This window comes from Lemur catta, chromosome 11 (assembly GCF_020740605.2).
Source record: "Lemur catta isolate mLemCat1 chromosome 11, mLemCat1.pri, whole genome shotgun sequence".
Taxonomy (NCBI): Eukaryota; Metazoa; Chordata; class Mammalia; order Primates; family Lemuridae; genus Lemur; species Lemur catta.
The window spans coordinates 19,578,719-19,600,849 of NC_059138.1; the positions used below are offsets into that span (position 1 = coordinate 19,578,719).

Below are 22,131 nucleotides of genomic sequence, written 5' to 3' on the forward strand. Positions count from 1 at the left end.
TGCCCTGCTCCCTCACAGCATGGGAAATGGAGCACACAGAGGTGGGGGCTGCCTGTCTGGACCCACCTCTCCCTGCAGGTGCCAGAAATGCCACCATCAGAGATCCTCTCCCTTAGATCAAACATTGTCCCCTCCAGGGTCATCTTAATATGTAAATACACTGGGACAACGTGTATGTTAGTAGCTGCTGGGGTGAGTTCTCTGTTCTGGGCCCTGAGAGCTCTGCAAGAGGAGAAAAGGCACAGCCTGCTACCCCTCATGTTCCTGAAGGTGGCCTGGGGAGGAGAAAGGCTTCTACCAGCATTTTAAGTTGCTCTGGGAGATAAGGGGCCATCCTCTGTCCCCCCTCAATGCTGAGCCAGGAGGGGTGGCAGCCAACACTAAATGAACTCATGTTTATTTTCTAAGGGTTCCGGACAAGGGCACGGGGAGGTGGGTGTATAACTTGGGTTTCAGGAGGAGCCCCAGGCCTTGGGGAGGAGGACGAACCCCTCCTGCTCTGCCCTCAGGAGTGTTGCTAGTAGGGGTGCTTCAGGGTGTGCTCCATGATGGTCAGAATCGCCATCCACGTCTCCTGGGCCGTGGGGATGATCTGTGTGGCTGGCAGCAGGAAGCCATAGCGCCCCGTGTCCCGGAGCTCGAAGCTGAAGGCATATTTGATGCCGCTGTCATAGGCCCAGTCGACGGTGATCCCGCTGGCCAAGTCTAGAAACAAAAGGGCCAATAAGCATCCCCAAAAGGAAAAAGAGGATGTGCCCACAAGGTACAGAGTCATCTTGAGTGGAAAGTGGCCCCTGGGAGCCAAAGACCCACCCACCCAGACCACACCAAGCTTCCTGCCCAGCCCTCCACCCTGCCCATTCTCTAGCCCTGTGAAAAGGAAGCTCCTGCCAGCCACCCAACAGGCTCTAATCCCTCAAGGAACCTTGCAGTAGACCAAGCATTGGGAGCTGTGCGTGAATGCTGCCAAGAAACAGCTTCTTAGGCACCACGGTGCATCCTTCTCTCCAGGTGTGGGAAGCAGTTTTGGCCCAGCTCAGCTAGATCTATGGCACTGCCCTGTGGCCGGCCAGGCCTGCACCTGCCTGATCCCAGGTGGTGGTGGTGTCTGTGGCAGCTGCCAGGGGAGGCTCACTCACAGAGGGTGGTGCTGATGCTGCCAAAAATGTAGTGGATCCCATGGACCTCGTGCAGGGCCTTCACCGCATCCTTGGCAAGATAGTACTGCAAGATTACATGCATGGGGTGAGAGTCCAGGGCTCAGAGGGGCTCTCGCACCCTCACCAGCTGGTGAGGAGCACAGACTGGCAGTCCTGGGAGTTGAGTGCGCAGATGGCCCTGGTGAGCCGGGAGCGCAGCTCCTCCAGCTTTGAACATGATCACACGTGAGAACAACAGGCTCCCCCTCCCCCTAGCACGGGGTCTGCTGGTCCAGACCCTTGCTTTCCCAGTGAGAGCCTGGACCCTCTGGGAGTGCATCGGATACGGATTTTCCTGGGGAACGGCCTCCTTCTCCCCAAGCCCTAAGCGGCCAGTCTCACCAACTCCTTCTCGTTTGAAACAGGCTCCAGGGATTTGCCATAAGGATACATGAGCATCTGAGAGTAGCTGTGGATGGAGATCAGCGCCTTGAAGTTCCCATGGGTTGTGATGAAGTCCACAATGGCCGCCACCTCCGGCTCCGACTGAGGGGAGGGCCCGTGATAAGTCTCTGAGCAGGGGTTGGCGTTAGAACCATTTCCTGGGAGTAAAATAGAGCCACTCAGGTGTGGCAGAGACACTTAGCTCTCTCACAAAATACCTTCCTGTTCCCTGTGTTTCCCAGCCTCCTTTGCAGTTTGGTTGAGGTCACTCGACTGCTTCTGACCAATGAAAACGTGAACAGAAATGACGTGTCACTTCTGGTTTGAGGCTGTTAAGAGCAAGCATGACTTCTCCACACTCTTTGTGGCTGGAAGCAAAAAACATCTAGATAGAAGCAGCATCCTGGGTCCCTCTGTCACTACTGGAAGAAAGCTGCCAAGGACAGTCACCTACCCTCAGGGGCTCTGTGTGCATGAAAACTGAATGTGCATTGTGCTAATCCCCTGAGATTCGGAGGGGTATTAGTTACTGCTGCAGATCTAGTCGAATACTTCAGAGGCACGTAGCCACACCACAACGTGGCAGCTCTGGAGCGCTGCAGGGAGCTGTCTTGGCTTGTCCTTGGGTTAAGTCCTGACTGTGGTTCCACCAGAAAGGCAGGCCTGCCTCAGAAGCCGCATCCAGAGGAAGCTCTAGGTCTCCAGCCCAACCCCAGCTTCCCCTTACACTGACGCTTCTTGGGTTTGTGGCCAGCTGAGTGCTCAGTGTCTGCTCACGCTTTGCCACAGCCATGGTCCCAGAAGTGCCATGGACGTGGGGGCTGGAAAAAGACAAAACAGTTCCCCATAGTTGCCTGAGGTTGGTCTGGGAAGTACGGTTGCAAAGAGGTCTTTGAAAATTCTTCTTGGCACCTAAGTTGTGGGAGGGGACAAAGAGGAGCTGGGCTTTTATTATTATTTTTTTTAACAAGTTTAATTTGGTCTCATCTTCTCCTAGATTCTTTGCCCACCTCCACCTCTCTCTCTCTCTCTCTCTTTCTTTCTTTTTTTTAAGAGACAGGGTCTTGCTTTGTTGTCCAGGCTGGGATGTAGCGGTCCAATCACAGCTCACTGCAACCTCAAATGCCTTGCCTCAAGTGATCCTCCTACCTCAGCCTCCCTAATAGCTGGGACTACAGAGTAGCTGGGACTACGGGCGAGAGCCACCCTCCCACCCCCATCTCTTTTCTTCCTCTTCCACTCCTCTTCAGCTTTCCTCCCTTCCCTAAGGGTCATGCTGTGTCAGGCCAGGCTAGGATGGTTAAGGCTTGTAGGTGAGGAACATGTTTGGAAGGAGCCATCCCAATTCTTCCTCCCTCTCCTCTCCCAGAAATGGCTGCATGCAAGCCTGGTCCAGAGGCTAGGAAACACCCCAACTTCTGAAACCTCCTGAGGATCCCACAGCACCCTGTCTCACCCCTGGGGCAGAGGGCTGGCCCAGGGACCAGTTCAGATGATGCTGTAGGAATGCAGCACACGGTCCTCCCTAAGAGTGCAGAGTGGGAGGGATGGTCTACAGATTACTCATTACACTGCAATCAAATTAAGGCAATAATAAAACCATAAACAAAACTTCCCGCCTGAGTCAACAGCTCAGACGCACATTATTTCTGGCCACAGGCAGGCCCAGAGGCAATTCTGTCACTAGGGAGCACGTCCCCTCTTGATTTGCTGGTCCTCATCTGGGGTGGGGGCCTCAGAAGGGGATGTGCCTGCAGACAGCAAGGGGGTGAAAGGTAGCCCCCCATGCTGGAGTGGGCCCAGCTAACAGTGTTGTGTCTGCTGGGAGCTTCTGCACCTGCTCCACTTGATGAATGACAAACAGCAACAGATGCGCAGGGCAGGGAGGCTGAAAGCTTTGTCTGCTTTTGCAGCCCACGCACAGAAAGCAGTTCCCCTGCCAACGACCAGGTGGCTTTGCCCAAATATGGAGAAACACTTCAGGCCATTAGTTCTGGTTTGAGCTAAGCAGAATAAACTAATCTTCTCCTGGCCGAATGGGAATTAGCTGCCTGCATCTCTGACGTTCACAGTCAAGGTCCTCTGAGCCTGCCTGTTTCACAAGTACCTGCTAATGGATTCATTAGCTATTTATTTTTCCTTCTCTAAAAGTGTAATTTGTAGCAAGGGGACATCTCTGGAAGGACACGGTAAATTATTAAAAGCGGTGATCTTTGAGTAGTGGGATTATGAGAGCTTTTTGCCCCCTGTGGACTTTTTTTTCCATAATTGTTTTGTACATTGTGTATGTACAGATCCTTTTTTCCCCTCTGGTGAAACCACAGAAGGTATTTTCTTTAAGAGGTCATTTATCTTTCTACTATCCAGTCTGCCCTGGGGTCCATGGACACTCACTCCAATCAGTTCTGAAGGGCCCACATGGATGCCCACCGGGGGATGGAAACGCCTAATTTTGCACGGTCTTGTGCTCTTACCCAAGTTGTCACCCACAGAGCCCAGACCCTCAGGCAGCTCCATTGCTGGGGGCTGGGGGCCTCCCTGCCAGTGCTCAGAGCTGCCCTCATTTTTCAATGAGAACAGACCCCAAGGAGCCAGATTTTCAAAGCAATAGGCATCCAGATCCAGAATGTTCTATCTCATTGCTTTGGATGCCAGCCTATGAGTCTGCTTGGCAAAAACAATGGCACTGTCCCCTGTGGAGCCAAACCCCGACCTGCCTGTGGAGTGTGGATGCCACAGCTGGGGGCCGAGGGCTGCGTCTACTCTGGAGGCCCTGTCCTGGCTAGACCCAGCATCCCACCCATCCAACTGCTGCATTCCTGGGGTCCCTGAACCTTCCTCAGTATCCCCATCTAGTCCCTGTGCCCTGGCATGGTAAGGGGAAAACAATCAAGGAGGAACACCAAGGAACTCAGGATAAAGCTCCCCCCCCCCACCCTCTCACTGGGCTCACACAGCCCTGCAGGAGTGCACCCGCCAGCTGGCCAAGGGTACAAAATAGTGAGTCGAAAATAAAAAAGCAGGCTCAAGTCTGCCTTGTGATAAAGAAAATTTGCCCATTCTACTGTCTTTGGACTACTGCTCTGGCCTCCCCAGAGGGCAAGTTTCAGGTCCCACTCTCAGGGAAGGAGTTCAGAGGCATTTCCTTGTGCTGTGCTCCCTTCAGGGAAGGGCAGGGACATTTTGGGGGCACCATAAACTCTGCATTTTGAACAACGAGCAGGACTACTTTGTAGCTCCTTAAGCATTTCTCTGCCATGTTTTGGGTTTGACTCTCGTGGTTAATCCTCATCTCGAGAGCTGGGGACTCCCTTACATGTTTCCCACGAAGCCTTAGCATATGTGTACACACCTGTGCAACCTCTCTGCGTACCCCACGGCCAATCCCAGGTATGTGCCTGCCTGTCCCTGGCCGTGACTCATGCATATTAGCTAACTAGTTTGTCGTGTGTCTCCCAAGTCACGAGCCAACATAATCTGACTGGGAGGGAGAGCTTGCCAAGGACCAGCACCTCCTTCCCCAGCCCCGCCTCCAGCCCCGTCACGGTGCCATACCTCCAAAGCCTGACTTCCAGTTCCTGTTGAGATCCACGCCAATGCAGAAGATTCCAGGTCTGGTGGACTTGTTCTTCCGCCACAGGCGGTTCTGAGAAAGCCCAGGTCAGGTGACCTCCTTTACTGGGCGAATTCCCAGGGCTGGGAGCCTCTGACATTGGGGGTGAGGGAGCGGGTGACCAGGGAGGAGCAAACGGAAGGAATCGCTAGGACAGGATGGGGCTGGCATCAGGCTGGGCCAAGGCTGCAGATCAAGTACTTGGCCGTTGAAATCAGGGTCTCGGGAGAGGCCCGAGCACAGGCTGCCAATAGCGGCCTTCCCTGGGCAGCAGGAAGGCGGTCAGAGGGCAAGAAGCTGCAAGTGCAGCACCTGAGCCGCCCTCCTGCCCTCCGTGAGGCTCTCTGCAAGGAGCCCCTGAAGGTGCTGGCTCCCCGAGGCACAGTGACCTTTCCTCCATCCCCCTAGAGGGGGCCCCCTACCCCCATGCTCCCAGGTGCCCTCACCATGCTGTGTGTAAAAGCAAACCCATCAGGGTTGGTGACAAGCTCTATGAAGATGTCCATGGCTTTCAGTATGTCTGTCAGGACCGGGTCTTTACCGTATTCACTGACAATCTGCAAGAAAGAGTGAGGGGTGGAATGCCCTGCTGGGCTCTCCTGGGAGGTGGAGCAGGACATTTGCACAGCCGGTGGCTGCAGGAAGGGGTGGCATGAGACCATCAGGTACATCCTTCATGAAGAACCAAAAGCTTAGATTTTAAACAGCTAGAAGGCAGAGGATAGATGTGGGCTCTGGGCTGCAAAAGGCCAGAGCACATGGTGGCTGTTCCAAAGGGCATGAGGGGAGAGAACACTCCGAGTAAAATCTTTCCACTGGAGGTGCCCTTAAATGGTCACTCCCCCTCCCCCAGTTCCAGCCCCCATCACGGCCGCCCTTGGGTGCAGGTCTATGCTGACCTTCTTGGCAGTCCAGATGCCGGTAGCATGGGTGATCCACTCCCGGGAATGAATTCCAGCGTCAATCCAGATGGCTGGGCGCTGAGAACCTCCAGTGCTGAACTGGGAAAAAGAAGCAGGCCCCAAAGAGAGGTTTGCCTCAGGAGACAGCTACTGAGATACTCAGTTGTCGAAGGTGTAGGATGCTTAGACCTCAATAACGTTTCAAAGTGCAAATAATTGCCTCTTTCAAGGAGAACTGTAACTGATCAGCAGCATGAATTACCCCCAAGTTAACAGAACAAGTTCATGCAATACTTCAAAAGGAAAATAGACACTATTCAATCACTTTGGATGAATCAACTGATACTACTAACTTGGTGCAGGTTTTATACTTCATTCGAAGTATAACAGAAGATTTTCTTCGGTAGGAAGAGTTACTCACGTTGGGTACTGGTGAGAACAGAAGAGGGGAATAGATATCTTCAACAACTTTCAAGATCAATGTTGTGAAGTTGGACTGAATTTGGTAAATTTAGTTAGTGTATGTACATATGGTGCATCTTCCATGACAAGAAAATATGACGGGTTTATTGCACAGATAAAAAAAAGTATTAACAGATCCAAATGCTCTCATTTTCTTTTCGCTGTATCTTGCATCAGTGAAATCTCTGCTAAAGCTACTATTTTAAGTGACACTTTGCAACAAGTTATAAGTATTGTTAACTATATTCCTGCAAATGCAACCCGACATCGGCATCATCAATTTCATAACGTGCTAAAGTTGAAGGATGAGATATTCAGTGTGGATTTGCAGTATCATGCTAAAGTGCGTTGGCTATCGCAGGGACAGGTGTTAGCCAAAATTTTATGTCTGAGAGAACAGATAATTAAATTTTATGAAGAACACAATCAGTAATGTGAATTATTGAAAGAAGATTTCTGTAAGAATGCAGCATTTCTGTGTGACATCACGTCAAACAAAACGACTTGAATATTTCTTTGCAAGGTAACACTAAGTCTGTATATGATATGTGGCAAAAAATTCAAGCACTTCGAAAAAAAAAGCTATCTTTTTTCAAAACACTTCTTCAAAAGGAAATTTCAGATGAACATTTTCCCCAGTTAGCAAAGGTCACTGAAGAGCAGGATGATACATGTGAATCATCTGAAGAATACACAGCTGTTATAGACATATTCATTGGAGAATACAATGAAAAGTTCACTGACTTTAAGAGTCTTGACATCACACTGAAATTAGCATTTCAGCCTCACCTAGTTGATATTGCCAAGGCACCTAAAGAACTACAGATGGAATTGATTGAGCTTAGTAGCTGACATTTTAAAGTCATTGTTTGATGCTAAGAAAGATCCATTTGAAATATGAAAAAATGCAGTAGAATACCCACAACTTCGGCAACATTCCCCAAAAATGCTTTCTTGCTTTTCATCCACTTATTGCTGTGAATCTACATTCTGCTACCTAACCCAAATCAAGATGCCCTTAAGGTCACAAATGACTGATACCCAAACTGAAACCGTGCACCTCCATGCTACAACCAAATATTCAAATGCTTTCTAACAAAAAGCAGACGTAACAAAGTCATTTAAAGGTTAATGCTAAAATTAACAAATAGTTTTCAATTTTTGAAATTATTAAGTACATAGTAGTTAGATTTTTACAAAATAATGTATATTTTTAGATATATCTAATTGAAGTTTTTTGGTCGGGTGCGGTGGCTCACGCCTGTAATCCTAGCACTCTGGGAGGCCCGAGGAGGGTGGATTGCTCAAGGTCAGGAGTTCAAGACCAGCCTGAGCAAGAGTGAGACCCCGTCTCTACTAAAAATAGAAAGAAATGATCTGGACAGCTAAAAATATACAGAGAAAAAAAATTAGCCAGGCATGGTGGCACATGCCTGTAGTCCCAGCTACTTGGGAGGCTGAGGCAGAAGGATCGCTTAAGCCCAGGAGTTTGAGGTTGCCGTGAGCTAGGCTGATGCCACAGCACTCTACCCTGGGCAACAGAGCAAGACTCTGTCTCAAAAAAAAAAAAAAATGTTTTTTGAATGCGGCCTTATTTGATTACAGCTAAATTAATGGGGCCTTCCATGAAAAGTTTCCCCACCTCTGCCTTGGACGGTGCTACAGAGAATACCACCACAGCCCCAGGGGAAATGGAAGCAGAGACAGGGAAAGTCAAGTGCCAAGTTAAGGGAGGCCACCTGGCTGTTCGGAAGAGTCCACTAGAGCTCTCTTGAGAGTGGCAGTGCCTGTCCTCCCTTACAGCTGATGCCCAGTGTCCTGCGTGGTCCACGCCCCCTTTAGGGCCTGTACTAAGAATTGTTTTCTGGTGGACTCTGCCTTCACCTCCCCTGTTTCCTTCATGACCAAAGGGACTGTGTTGCTGAGTTTGTCCAAACTCTGTTCCAGTGGCCCCTGTGAAGGGCTGGGAGGTTCCCCCAGAAGCTCAGGCCTCTGCAGGGCTGCCTGAGCCAGATGACATCAGACATTGCCAAATGGGCCCTCCGTGTGCCTCTTTTCCCATTTAACAGATGAAGCAACTGAGGTAATGGGAAGAATGCTGAGTCACCCACATTCTGGCCCCAAGTCTGGGGAGACAACTGCCACTCTGCAGCTCCATCTCCTTAGCAACCTCCCGCCTGCTCCCTGACCAAGGTTGTGCCAGATCACGGCACTACCACCTGTCTATACTTACTAGGGTGGGGCCCTGAATGCCACAATCCCAACGCTCATGGGTCACCCGAGGACAGGAGAACACACCTTTTCTCTCCCGGGAACTCCTACCCAGCCACTACCCCACATGAGCTCAGTCTTATGCCAGAGGCCCTCACTGTCAAGTCTGGTGGTGGACGCTGCAAGCTTTTACCTTCAGGACAAGAATGGACCGATTTTCAAAGCTGCTGCCAATCTGAATTTTTGAGACCATGTCTGAATGCTCAGTTACAAAGTTGTCAATCCAGCTATATATCTGAAAGGAATGAAGTTTATCAGACTGGCAGTTAAGTAGGGAGAGGGATGAGCCCCAGGACCTCTCCAAATGCTCTCCTTTCTCTATCCACCTTCCTCAGTGCCTTCCCACCTCCCTTGAGGGTCTAAAAGAATCCAGACTGAGAATTGCAAAAATTGAACATGCCGTCAGGACTAAGGGCAGTGAGCTGTGGTCTGGTTGGACCCCCAGGCTCCTTGCCCCGTGCAGAGCTATGCCTTTGCCTAGGAGAACAGCAGGTGCTGAGCCTGCTTAAATTCCCAGGCCCAGCCATGTGCTCTCTCCTGTTGGAAATTCTCTCTCTTGCGTCCATTCTTTGGCCCATTCAATCCATTTGACAGATCTGGCAGACCTTGTAGTATTGTTTTTTCTCTCCTTGCTTCTTTTAGATGCTAAGCCCCTTGAAGGCAGGGTTCTGGTCTTATTTATCTTTGGCATCAGTAAATACTGACAGACTACATTAAGTCATTCTCTAGTCTTTCAACACACATAGTTGAATTAGCAATTACATGAAAGGAAATGGATCCTCCATTACAAGCCTTCTGAAATGGAAAAAGTGATGATGATAATAGAGTGAACAATGTCAATAATGTCATGTCCTTTACATGCAAAATGAGACCTGCGTCTTGAGTTTCTTTCTGAAGTGGGTATCCCTGTGTCCTCGTTGCATATGACCCTTTATGCACAAGTCACCATTAGTCATACCTGCCCTGGCTGGCTGTAATTGTGATCATGAATTTTCTTCAAGAGAAGGCATCTCTGTTTCATTCTACAAATGTGGCTCTCCAATGTGCCTGGCTTCTGCCCCTGTGTACCCTAGGACCCACAGCTGGGGCCACTGGACACCAGGACTGGTCATGGAGAGGTGCAGACCCCGGGATTCCTAGCCAAAGGACTGGATATGAAGGCAGCCTCTACCTGCTCTGCTCTGCCCATAATAGGTCCTGCCTTAGTGCTCTGCCTAGTAGACCCATTACTCTGCTCTGTACCTGCCTAGGGTTGTGCGCTTGAACTGCAGTCCCCTCTCTCTGAATCCTGGCATCTGGACCTCTCTGAGGCTGACTGTCTACCTAACAGACCTCACCTAATGTCTGCTCTCACTTCCCAAGAGTTATTCATAGTCTCCCATAGACCCGGGAGTCCTTCCCTAGTCTCTGCCTGAGTCTGCAGACCCTAAGGGGCCCAAAGGCACAAGAGAGCCCAGAGCTTGACCTGGCAGACCTACCTCCTCCAGGGTGTGGTAAGAGGAGTAACTGAAGCTGCTGGTGCTGCGCTCCAGCCGGCGCGACTTCGCCATGGCCTCTCTCTCCTCATCCAGCAGCACCTAGGAGACAGGGGACACATGCTGGGGGAGAAAGGGAGGGCTGGGCTGGCCGTGCCTCTTCTGAGTCCTGCCTCTGCAGGCTGTGCGTAAAGACAGCAGCGACCCAGGAGAATGAGCCACCATTAATGTGAGCTGCACAACAGGACATGCCAGGTTGCTGGGTGACTCTTCTGCCTGACAAGTTGGCATTCATGTTGCCATTTCCCAAGTGAGCACAGGGCAAGGAGTCCAGAGAGCTGAGTTCTGAGTCTGCCTCTGCCACTAACTTGCTGTGGAACTTGCTGTGGCCTTTGTTTTCTCAGCTTAAAACTTGGGTCAGAAATATCTCTGCCTTGCCACCTCATAGGAGAAAACGTAATATTAGATATAAAGGCGTTTTGGGAAAAGGTGCTCACAGTCTACTGCAGCATTTCTTTCCCACTTTATAAACACTCTGTTGAGTCAGAACCCAAGATGACTCATGCACGCTGTCCCGCTGGAGGAAAGAGAAGGCTCCTCTAGCCCCCAATATTGACTCTACTCCCAGGAAGCAGCCTAGACAACTGGTATGCAAGCCATTTGGAAAGCCAGGTATGGACAAAGCCATAATAATCATAATGATAATTATTATTACTGTGTCAATGGTCTTTTAGGTACTATATTAACTGCCACCTAAACACAAGTATAAGTGAGCCAAAAGCAATGTCCTTGGGTATCAATTTGGAGTTGGTGCTCAATCCTCACATGGTACTTCCACGGACCATAGAGAGTATCTAGTGTGTTGCCCACTCACTGCTCAGACCACCCACATCATCCTGGGGCATTTTTCCCAGCTTGGGTCACAGTGAGATGGGCAGGTTCCCTTCACCCAAGCTCATGCCCTTGTATTGGCACCCAGGGGTAAGGCTTCCCAGGATCCAGCACTGACTGTCCAGGACGGATGCTGAGAAAGCGTCTTCATCAACCCAAACTGCCCCTTGTTAGCAGCTCTGGGTCCCAAGTCAGTCTTTACCATAGCTTACTTTGGGCTAGGGCTTTTGTTTACCAAGCAATTTTACCCTCATTGTCTTACTTGGTCTGGTCAGATGACCTGATAATAGGGCAGGAATTATAATAACTATGTGTTCTAGAGATAAAGCAGATTGGAGAGTTGAGGGTGCTTAACGGCAAAGCTAACAAGAGGCAGATACGAGATAAGAACCAGATATCCTGGTCCCTAGCCTTGAATTTCTTAAGGTTAGCTATCAGAACTAAAGGCCAGCAATGAAAACATACATACACAGATGCGTGTATCTATGTGTGAGTGTATGTATGCAAATATGCGTGCAAATATGCAAAATGTTAACAACAGCTAAAAAGTGCATCATACTATTCTTGCAATTAAAAAGTTTATCATGGCCGGGTGCGGTGGCTCACGCCTGTAATCCTAGCACTCTGGGAGGCCAAGGCGGGTGGATTGCTTGAGGTCAGGAGTTCGAGACCAGCCTGAGCAAGAGTGAGACCTCGTCTCTACTAAAAATAGAAAGAAATTATCTGGCCAACTAAAAATATATATAGAAAAAATTAGCCGGGCATGGTGGCGCATGCCTGTAGTCCCAGCTACTGGGGAGGCTGAGGCAGGAGGATTGCTTGAGTCCAGGAGTTTGAGGTTGCTGTGAGCTAGGCTGACGCCACGGCACTCACTCTAGCCCGGGCAACAGAGTGAGACTCTGTCTCAAAAACAAAAAAAAGTTTATCACAATAATGAAAAATTAAGGACCCCCCCCAGCCTAGGAACACAAGACACTAAAACGCCAGAAATATATACTTAAATGCTAACAATGCCTGTTAGGATAGAAGGATTAGGATTTTGAGTATATTTTTTTCTTTTCCCTATGTTTACATTTTGGCAATGTGCTTATACTACTTCAATAAGTAAGAGCTTTTAAATGAATAAATAATAGCAAAACCAAAAGCCCTAATGGCTAATGCTGTCTTCTACCCCAGGCGCCCCACCCCAGCCCACCCCACCTGCGCCTGCTGACTCTGTCGTCCCCGAGGCCTGGTCAGCTTGCTCCCGGTTCTCAAGTTCATGGATTGCAAAATGGGACTGTGAATCGATGTTTGGGGCTCATTTTATTTCATGTTTGGGCACTGACACGATGTGAAACATCGCAGTTTCAATGTTTCCTGGCTGAACTGGCCGGGCTGGGGACATTCCTACTTGGGTAGAGCTGGGATTGCTGGTTAAGTTAGATGTGGCCGGGGGAGCCCGGATCCTCTCTGGCCACTCACAAACATCCCTGGGAAGCTCTAACAAAAGGAATTTGTCTTCTTCCCAGGAAACCGACCCAAATCTCAGCAGCCCCCCATGACCAATGCTTGCTGGTCACTCGGGCCGGAGCTGCCAGCTGCGGTGAACAGCTGCAAGGAAGACAGGGCCGGGCCAGCCTGAGAACACAGTGAAAGTGTCTCGAGGGTCTGGGGGGCCTGCATGGGGGTGGAGGACAGGGAGGAGAAATGGGAAAGAGAGGAAGGAGGACCCAGTTCCTCCCACGCAGCCCCAGCACACCCGCAGGAAGACAGCTCCCTCCAGACTGTCCTTTGTTCCACAAAACAGCTTGGAGGCAAATGGTGAGTCTGCACCAAACTGCAAATAACTTTCCCAACACCCTCACGGCCTTGCGAATGGATATGACACCCTCTCACAAATCGGGACTGCTCGGCCCTCACGGCTGGGTCCCGGTTCCAGGAACATGAATCTGCCCTGGCCTGAAGAATGGACAGGCAGTCGCTCGCCGGCTCCCCGGGGCGAGGGAAGGGGACGAGCCCATGGAGAGCTCAGCCTGCCGCAGGCTCGAGAAGGCCTAATTACAGTCCTGTCAGGCTTCTCAGGAGAGAAAACAAACAAAACAAAGAAACAAGGAACTCAGAAGTAAGCCATTTGCTTCCCTGGAAGCGGTAACCCGACAGGGACAGTGATACTTTGGTGTGAATCAATTTATGGCGGGGCACTGGGCAGAGAAAGCACCTCGGGCTGGGGAAGGGGCGGCCTGAGGGATCAGGGCCTCCCAGCAGCTGAGCACCCCGCAGGCGCCCACAGCTCCGGGCCAGGCGCCGGGGAGCCCTGAGACCTTCTCGCAGGCCCACGGCGGCAGCAGCAGCTACAGTCCCGGGCGCTGCACATGAGGGCGGCTGCGGGCCTGATGCTGCGGGAACAGACCCCGCAGGGCTCACGGCTAGCCAAGGGGCTTCACTGTCCCAATGGCAAAGTTAAAGCACCACACAAACAGCAGTGACGCCCGCGGGGCAGAGCAGCCAGCCAGTCGGGGAGCCAGACTGTCTCAGATTAAACCCTGACGCTGTTACTGACATGGACAAACTACTAATTTCTCCGTGCCTCGGTTTCCCCTTCATAAAAGGAGGGGTCATGTCGTCACATACTTAGCACACACAGTGTTCTCCCGAGGATCAGAATGGGTAACATGCGCTAAGTCCTCAGAACGTGGCCTGGCACCTAGTAAATGCTGGTAAATGTTAGCTACGATGAGGATGACGAGGACAAGGAGGGGACCATCGTAACCCTTGGGGTGACTCCAGGGCTCTGCAATGGGTCACTACAAGGCATGGCCAGGAAATAGGGATTCCTCTAGAGGGAAGATGCATCTGCGGGGCTTGGACCACAGACCCCCATTCACGGTCATCTGGGCGAGTCAGTCAGCACCTCCCCTTCATGTGGCCGGAGAGGGATCTGAGGGGATCTGAGTCCCCTTCTGTCCCTGCCCTGTGATGCAGCCAGGCTCTGCCCCTCCCAGGACCTCACTCATGGCTGCTCCTGTCCTCCCTGCCTTCCCTGCAGTCTCCCCTGCGGACCTCCTCTCCTCTCTAGGCCACCCACCCCTACACCGGCCACAGCCCTTCCACCTTAGAGACTCTGCTGTTCAGCCAGCAAATGCTTGCTGAGCGCACACTATTTGCTGGGCACTGAAGATATGGCAGCCAACAAAACAACATTGTCTGCCCTTGTGGAGCTTACAGTCTAGCGGGGGAGACAGACACGTGGTGATGAGAAGAATGGAGAAGAGCGGAGCAGAGAAGGAGTTGGGGAAGTAGGGGAGAAGAGGGCACAATTTAAAATAAGATAAGAAGGTGACATGGGAGCAAGTCCTGAAAGCGGGAAGGGAATAAGCCATGCAGCTGTCTGCAGGAACAGCATTCCAGGTATAGGGACCAGCAGGTGCAAAGGCCCTGAGGTGTGAGTATAGCCAAGGGCCCTGAGGCAGGAATAGGGTAGGAAGCACAAGGAATATCAAGGAGGTCCCTGTGTGGCTCACAGTGAGTAAGGGGAGAACAGTCAGTGACACAGGATAGCAGGACAGGGAGGTGTGACTGCTATGACACAGAGCTCCCAAAACCCTCACGAGGGCTTTGGCTCTTACATGGAGTGAGCGGGGAAGCCATTGGAGAGTATTAAGTGTTAAGTGGAGAAGTGACCCCATCAGGCACGCATATTTTTAAAGGACCCCGCTGGCTGCTGTTTTCAGACCAGGCAATGAGGCGGCAAGGGTGGGATTGGGGAGAACAGCTAGAAAGCCACTGGAATAAAACAGGTGAGGGACGATGGTGCCTCAGCCCAGGGGGTGGTGTGGGATGTACTGAAATATATTTTGAAGGCAATGCCCATGGGATTTGCTGATGGATTGGACATGGGGTGTGAGAGAAAGGAGTCAAGAATGACTCCAAGCTTGTTGTCCGAGTGACTGGAAAGATGGTGTTGCCCTTCCTGAGCTGGGGAAGGCTGCAGAGGAGCAGAGCGAGGCCCAGGGAGCTTGGGGTGGACCTGGAAAGTTCGAGATGCCCACTGGACACACAGGCGGAAATACTGAGGAGGCCTTTGGATGCAGGAGTCTAGAGCTCAGGAGAGAAGTGCGGCTGGAGACATAACGTGGGAGGCATCAGGAGACAGAAGGTATTTAACGCCATGATCCAGATGGGGGGAGGGAGGAGCGGCCCAAGGATGGAGCTGGAAACAGGAAAACAATGGGCAAAGGAGCAGCCAGTGAGCTGGGATAGCCCCGGAGAGTGCAGGGTCTGGGAAACAGAGAGAAGAGACACGTCCAGGGAGGAGAGAGTGACCCGTGTGCTGATGGAAGATGAACAACGGGAGTTGACCACACGGTTGGACCTAGGAGCTGCATGTGACAGTGTTGAGGGCAGCTCTGGTGAAGTGAGGGGGACATTCTGCCTGGGCAAAGGATGGGGGTGGCACATGGAGTCAGGATCTCCAGAAGTTTTGCTCTAGCAGACAAATGGGGTGATGGCTGGGGGGTGGGGGGAAGGGATCAAGAGAGGACTTTTTAGGATGGAAGAAATAACCCTCCATTTGTATGCTGATGGGAATGACCCACTAGAGAGAGGGAAATTAGTGAAGCAATATTTACACTAAATTGGATTCCGGTCTAGATGGTCGGAGCATGGGTGAATTTTGTTTTCTTCTCCTACTTTCCCCTATTTTCCAAATTATCTAACATGAATATTTATTAATTTTGTAATCAGAAAAAAAGCCATTAAAATCCACCAAGCTGATTGCTCAAGTGAAGCTTTTCCATGGTGACTCATCCCAGGGAAAAAAAAAAAACCACCAAAGGGCTGCAGAGAACGAGGAGGTGAAGAAAAATTAAATGCAAATGGAGCTCACTCAGAATCAGATAATTTCTTGCCTGGCCCACTGCAATTTCCTCACCGCCCTCCTGCCTGTCAGTCTCCCTGGCCCGGGCCCCAGCTCAACACTGTCACTGTCAGAGTGGCTTTTCAATGCAAATCTGATCATGTCGAAGCCCCTCCTATGGCTCCCCCACGGTTTTCAGGTTAAATTCCAACCTCTTCACATGGCAGAGGATGCCCTTTGCGATGGGGTCCGGCCTCATCACCAAGCGGGGTGGGGGGCCCGTTCCCCGGCCAGCCCCCCTCGCTGCTCTTCAGCGCACCGTAATTACCGCCTTCTCAGAAGCCGTGCGGGCCTCTTGTGTGCGCTCCCATAGCAACCGCCCTCTCTCCACCAGCGCTCATCCACTCCATTGTAATCACCGATTTTCTCCCTCCGCCCCCTCCCCCACGCCTCTCCAGCTCCCCTGGATATAGCAGCCGGATTTTTCATCTCTGTGCTCCCAGCACCTCGCCAGAGGCTCAGCACACAGTAGGGATCTCTGTGTCTGTGGCGGACTGAGTGCCCCACGGCCTCTTTCTCAAGCACCCCTGGGGGCACAAGCCAGGTGGGAAGAGGATGCACTGCCCTTTCTCAATAATCTCCCTCGCCCCTGGCCAAAGTGAAAACCAGCACTGAGGCTGTTCCAGCCCCCTTCGCGGCCTGGTCCTAGCCACCAAACACAGCCTCTCCTCTTTCCTGTCCTCCTCTCGTCCTTGAATTCAAAACGGACACTTATTAAGCCCCAGTTAACAGCGGGCCCTACGGTGGGTGCCGGGGTGGTAGACAGACAAGAGTGTGGAACAAAACTTGAAGGTGGAGGGGAGAGGACCAGGGAGACAAAGACCAACACATTAACAAGATCTCTCTGAGATGCGCTTTTCCCGAATGGCCCCTAGAGTCATTCATTCAGCAGACAACTGGCTGAGGGCACACAGTGCAGGGGACGCTGTACCCAGTCCTGGGGCTGGGAAGATCCAGTGGACGGGGAGGAAATCAGGCCAGCGTGTCCGTCTCTGAGATGGAAGACTAGGGGCCCACGGCCCAGTGGTGCAAAGCCCTTCCCATCCTGTTAGTGCCTCTGGGCTTTCCTCCTTCCGCCGGGACCCCTCCTCCACCACCGCCACAAATCAACTCGACACAAAGGCCTCCCCCACCCTCAGCCCTCTCTAAGCCAAAATGTGATCTCAAGTATGGCAGTCAGAGCTTGATGCGTTGCAGACAGAGCGAGTTGTTGCTGAAAATCCTGCCTGGCTGGGTTAGGGCCAAGAGTTCAGGGCACTTTCCCGAGAGGGAGTACAAAGCCTCCGAGGGTCCTTGGGGCTGGGGACGTCAGGAGAGGACAGGCAGGGAAGAATGCAGCCGACCGGCTCCAGAGGAGCCAGTGGGGGAGGCTCAGGGGTGACTCTGGGGCCGTCCCCGATGTGCAGAAATCAGTGGAAAGTTTGTAGAGACCTCTGCATATCTGTTTGCCAAATGCTCTCAAGTTCCCAGGGCGGGGCAGGAGCAGGGAAATGCAAACTTCAAAATATAGGCCTGGGCTAAAAATGAGAATTAAGTTCTATTTCTTTTGATGTGGTAGCCTCTCTAGTCTGTGGGAGTTTCCCTATTTTTGTTTGTGGGGGATTTAGAGAACTATCCCACCCCCACATGTTGAGCGGGAAACAGATGTGCCTGATGGGGATAAAGGTCTTTGCAGGGAGAGTGCCCCGGCCCGTGCTCGTGCTCGCCTGGGAAAGGAATGCTGCCTAATGCATTGATCCCTTGGCATGCGGCGTCAGTGTGAGCGCTCCGGGAGACTCTGTTCCCACACTGGAGCCCTTAAAGGAGATTAGTGGTGTACAGAATGGTTGGGAATGAATCTATGTGGACACATTTCCACAGGTACCGAGCCAGCGACAGCATCCGCGGAAGGATGCAGCCAGGAAGCCTTAACTGATGAATGGTACCCCAAAGAACCTTTAGGAAGGAAGCTGTGCTGCCAGCGCCTTTCACAGGCTGTCTAGGCTATCCCTGAAGACAGAACAACTGAAACAGAATGTCACGATGTTCGGAGAAGACGCAGGGAGAGCGTGCAGGAAGGCTGGGGCGCCCGGGATAAAGGCCTCCTTTGCCTTTCCCAAGGGCAGATCTGCAGTCACCTCTCCCAGAGCTGTTCCTCTGGGGGAAAGCTGCCTAGCGGAGCGTTCTCCTCCTTCGTGTCAGCTGCAAGTCCCTGCACAAGAGGAAGGGCTCATCCCCACGAGGCCTTACCATTGCCGACCGCACTCTGAGCACTTTCTCCCTATGAACTTTGTCCTAGGTTTAAGTTTTCTTTGAGAAGTATGAGGTCTAACTCCTTCCACGGCATGCTCCCAAACATGCAGACGGAGATCCAGAAACAAAATTTCTACTCTCGGCCCTGAATGTTTGTCCTCCAGGTTGGGACTCCACTGGAAAGGAATGCGGGAGATGAGACCCCAGCGGGGGCGAGACCGCACCTGGATGTCCTTTATCATGATGCTGTAGGCCAGGCCATGAGACTCCAGATAAGCTTTGATGTCTTTCAGTTCAGAGAAAGGAACTCTCATATCCACGGGGAGGCTGGGCCTGGCTGGGGCACGCCAGAAGTCCACCTTGTTCACAAAGGAAAGAAAAAGCCAGTGCATTTATTGCATATTGTTATACACAATCTGTTAGGCACCCTGGAGAGCCTTCGAGATAATCTGTTAGACAGTAGTCCCCCCTTATCCACGGGGGCTACACTCCAAGACCCCCAGTGGGTGCCTGAAAAGGCAGATAGTACCAAACCTTCTATAGACTGTTTTTTCCTATACATACAGACCTATGATCAAGTTTAATTCATAAATTAGGCACAGTAAGAGATTAATAACAATAATAAAATAGAGCAATTATAACAACATTCTGGCATCACTACTCTTGCACTTTGGGACCATTATGAAGTCAAATAAAGATTACTAGAAGACAAACACTACAATACCGAGACAGCCGATCTGATAACCCAGATAGCTACTAAGTGACTAGCAGGCAGGGAGCGTGGACAGGGCAGAGACATGAGATTTCATCACGCTGCCAGAAGAGCACACAATTTAAAATTTATGAATTATTTGCTTCTTCTGGAACTTTCCATTTAATGTTTTCAGACCACAGTTGACTAAGGATAAGGGGGACTGCTGTACACTTAAGAGGGCCCCAGCTCCATAACGAAAACCCTAAGGCTGAGGAGAAAGACCAGGGCAAACAAACAAAATCCCAAGTCACTGAGTTTCTTTCCTTAATGTCGAGCACCCTTGTATCCCTGCACATCTGCTTCCCAAGTGAACGGGCTTAGCCTGGCAAACCTGTCACTCACACATGTCACAATTCGGCTTGGATCCAAGAGCCCTAAAGGAGTGCTACGGGTGACACTGAGCATCATCCGGGACATTCACATGGACAAGAACCCTGGCCAGGACAGAGGGACATCCTTGCTCCCAAGCCCTGGAGAAGCTGGAAAGGCAGAATCTGGACTCCCATGTCAGCCTCTGGCTATGTCTACTTCTCAATTTGTAAAACAGAGAGAATTAGCATAAAGTGTTAAGAGTCCTGCAACAGGGACACTTCACAGCAAGTAGGAGGAAGTGCTTCAGGCCACATCCAGAAATATCTGGTTGTTTCCACAGCCCTCAAACAAAACCCTCCTATTATAATAGTCAAAGAAAATGTTTTCCATTGTTAAGATTTGCAGAGGACAAGTGTTCTCGGAAACAAGCACTGGGGCTGACAGAGAGGATGAACCCAAATAAAACACAGGTTTGCCAGGCTAAGCCTGTTCACTTGGGAAGCAGATGTGTCCAGCCTCTGCGCTACGTGGCGTCCCACCCAGAACATCTGTGCCTCCCGTGTGGCTTTTGGAAATTCCAGCCATTTGCAGAGAGGCTCCCTGACAGAGCTCTCTCAGCAGCCTCCCACCGGGACAGAGGGGATGGCTGAGGTTCTGCAGCCTGAAAAGGCGCCACAACCTTCTGGGCAAGTGTCCCCAGTTTTTCCTGAAGAGGAGCCACATTTTGTTTTTCCACAGTTTTGTGCTCTTTGGCAGAGACATTAGGAGGACAGGTTTGGGGTGGGGGGAGCAGGACAGGGAACTGAAGGTGTGAGCCACTGGGGGTGTTCCCATGCCCCGAAGAGTCCTCACCTTCTGGGGCTTCAGGCCCTCCAGATCCCTGAGAAGTGAGAGCTGCTTCTCATCCTTGGCCAGGACTCGAAGAACCTGGTCTCTGGAAAAACATGGCGAGGGGTGGAGAAAGCTGCAGGGAAGGATTCCTGGAAGGCTGTGTCCCTTGGAAGAGGCAGACTGGAGAAGAGGCCTGGCTGAGGGGACCTGGCAGGAGGCTGGAGGAGCCCTGAGCAGGAAGGACTTGTGCACAGCTCTGAGGAGCACACAGTCCCTCAGCCTAGAGCCATGGGCTCCCCAGGCCCAAGGACAGACCCCCCAAGGGGATTAAATAAAGGCCATCCACGCTACTGATGGACAGAGAGCCAAGATAGGGAAAGAAAGAAGGAAAAGGATTATGGCATGCCGTGTGTGTGTGTGTGTGTGTGTGTGTGTCTGTGTGTGTGTGTGTGTGTGTGTGTGTGTGTAGAACACAAGGAATGAGTCCAAACCCCACGGAAGGGGAGATCAGATAATGTCACCCCACCTTATATGGGGGAAGCTGATCTCCTTCCCTTCCCAGTGGCAGTTGGGAGGGAGGCAGCCGGCGCTGTGAGCTCTGAGGTCTGACGCCTGGGATGGTGTTGGCTGCCTCCCTGGCAGCTCTGGGACCGTGGGCAGGGAACCCCCTCTCTAGGCTCTTCCCCACTGTGCAGATACAGTGGAGTAGCTACCTTCTGAGGTCTTTGGGAGGCTCACAAATCATGTCCCTAGAGGTGTGGCATATAATGCTAGAACTTACTCAAAGAAGGACAACACCACACCCATTTGGGGTATGGGCACACGGTCTTTTGGGGGTTACTAACTGCTCTTAGAATCTGAGGAAAGCTATGAACTTTTCACCCCCAAAGGAGAACATACTGTATATTAAAACTGTTATGTGTGACTTCAGGGGATTCTTGGAGCCCCAAAACCTTACCCCTGGACTCCAGCAGGACAGCCACCCACCAGGACACTGGGTGCCCCAGCTCCCGGCCAGTCCTCCCTCCTCCTGTGGAGCAGTCACTCACCCTGTGAAATTCATTTGGCCCAAAGCTGCTGCCAGCATAAAGCTGAAGACCAGGAGCGTCCACCTGTCCAGAGGGGAAAGCCCAGGGCATGTCCCTCCACCGGGGGTGCCCTGCATGCTTCTTCCTCCAGGCGCACTTCAAGGGCTCTCCTTGCGCACCGGCATGGCCCAGGGCTCAGGACAGCGCAGCACCTAGAGGCCGGCAGGCCCGGCCTGAGAAGGGGGGTTAGGCTCTCTGGGGAGACCCCACATGTGGCTGCCACATCAGGGGAGCTAGGGCTGCCCCTCCCCCCACCCAGACAGAGCCTCTCCTGGGCAGGGTGGGGGAAAGGAGAAAGAGGAAGACCAGGCGCTTGGCTTTTCTTCCTCCCCCGAGGGTTGCTGGGCCAGCCTCTTGTGAGCATGAAATCCTCCATCTCCAGAGAAAGAGAGTAGAGAAAGAGGAGCCAGTGGCCCTGGGACACCGTTCCTTTCCTCCCTCCTTTGTGAACTCTTCTCTTTTGCTCTCCTTCTCCTTCCCAACCCATTCGTGCTTTCCCTGGCCCAGGTCCTCCTTACACATAGGGCGTGGACATCATTGAAAGACTGCTAGGCTTACAGGCAGAGCTGGGGCAACCGACCTAATCTCTCTAAATCTCACTGTACTCATTATCGCAATGGGGTTCATACCTCCCCTCCCTACCTCACAGGGTTTTGGGGGGTGTTAGATGAGACAGCCTGGGTGAATTGGCTTGGCAAAGCCTGCCAAATGGAGTGTATTATTATTTCAAAGGTATTAGCTCTTAGTTACATCTGCATCTTAGCTCGGTTGCGATGGGCAAAAGAGGAAGAGGAGAGAATGGAGAGCAGAACAAAGGAAA

The 22,131-nt window shown here is 51.7% G+C and overlaps 1 protein-coding gene across 2 annotated transcripts; it reads right to left on the reverse strand.

Moving 5' to 3' along the window:
* Positions 1–387: 387 nt before the first annotated feature.
* On the reverse strand, positions 388–21,397 carry CPA5 (carboxypeptidase A5). 2 transcript variants are annotated; one of them, XM_045565491.1, is made up of 11 exons: positions 21,273–21,397; positions 20,245–20,326; positions 18,551–18,685; positions 10,310–10,408; positions 8,965–9,066; positions 6,096–6,197; positions 5,643–5,753; positions 5,139–5,229; positions 1,542–1,741; positions 1,140–1,224; positions 388–705 (listed from the first exon to the last, which is right to left on the reverse strand). In XM_045565491.1, exons 1-11 carry the CDS (start codon positions 21,386–21,388, stop codon positions 518–520), a joined length of 1,311 nt encoding a protein of 436 aa, XP_045421447.1. In that variant the 5' UTR covers positions 21,389–21,397; the 3' UTR covers positions 388–517. The 2 variants fall into 2 exon arrangements, with proteins under 2 accessions (XP_045421447.1, XP_045421448.1); XM_045565492.1 differs by lacking the exon at positions 1,140–1,224 and having other exon boundaries at positions 21,273–21,388.
* Between the last annotated feature and the right edge of the window lie 734 nt (positions 21,398–22,131).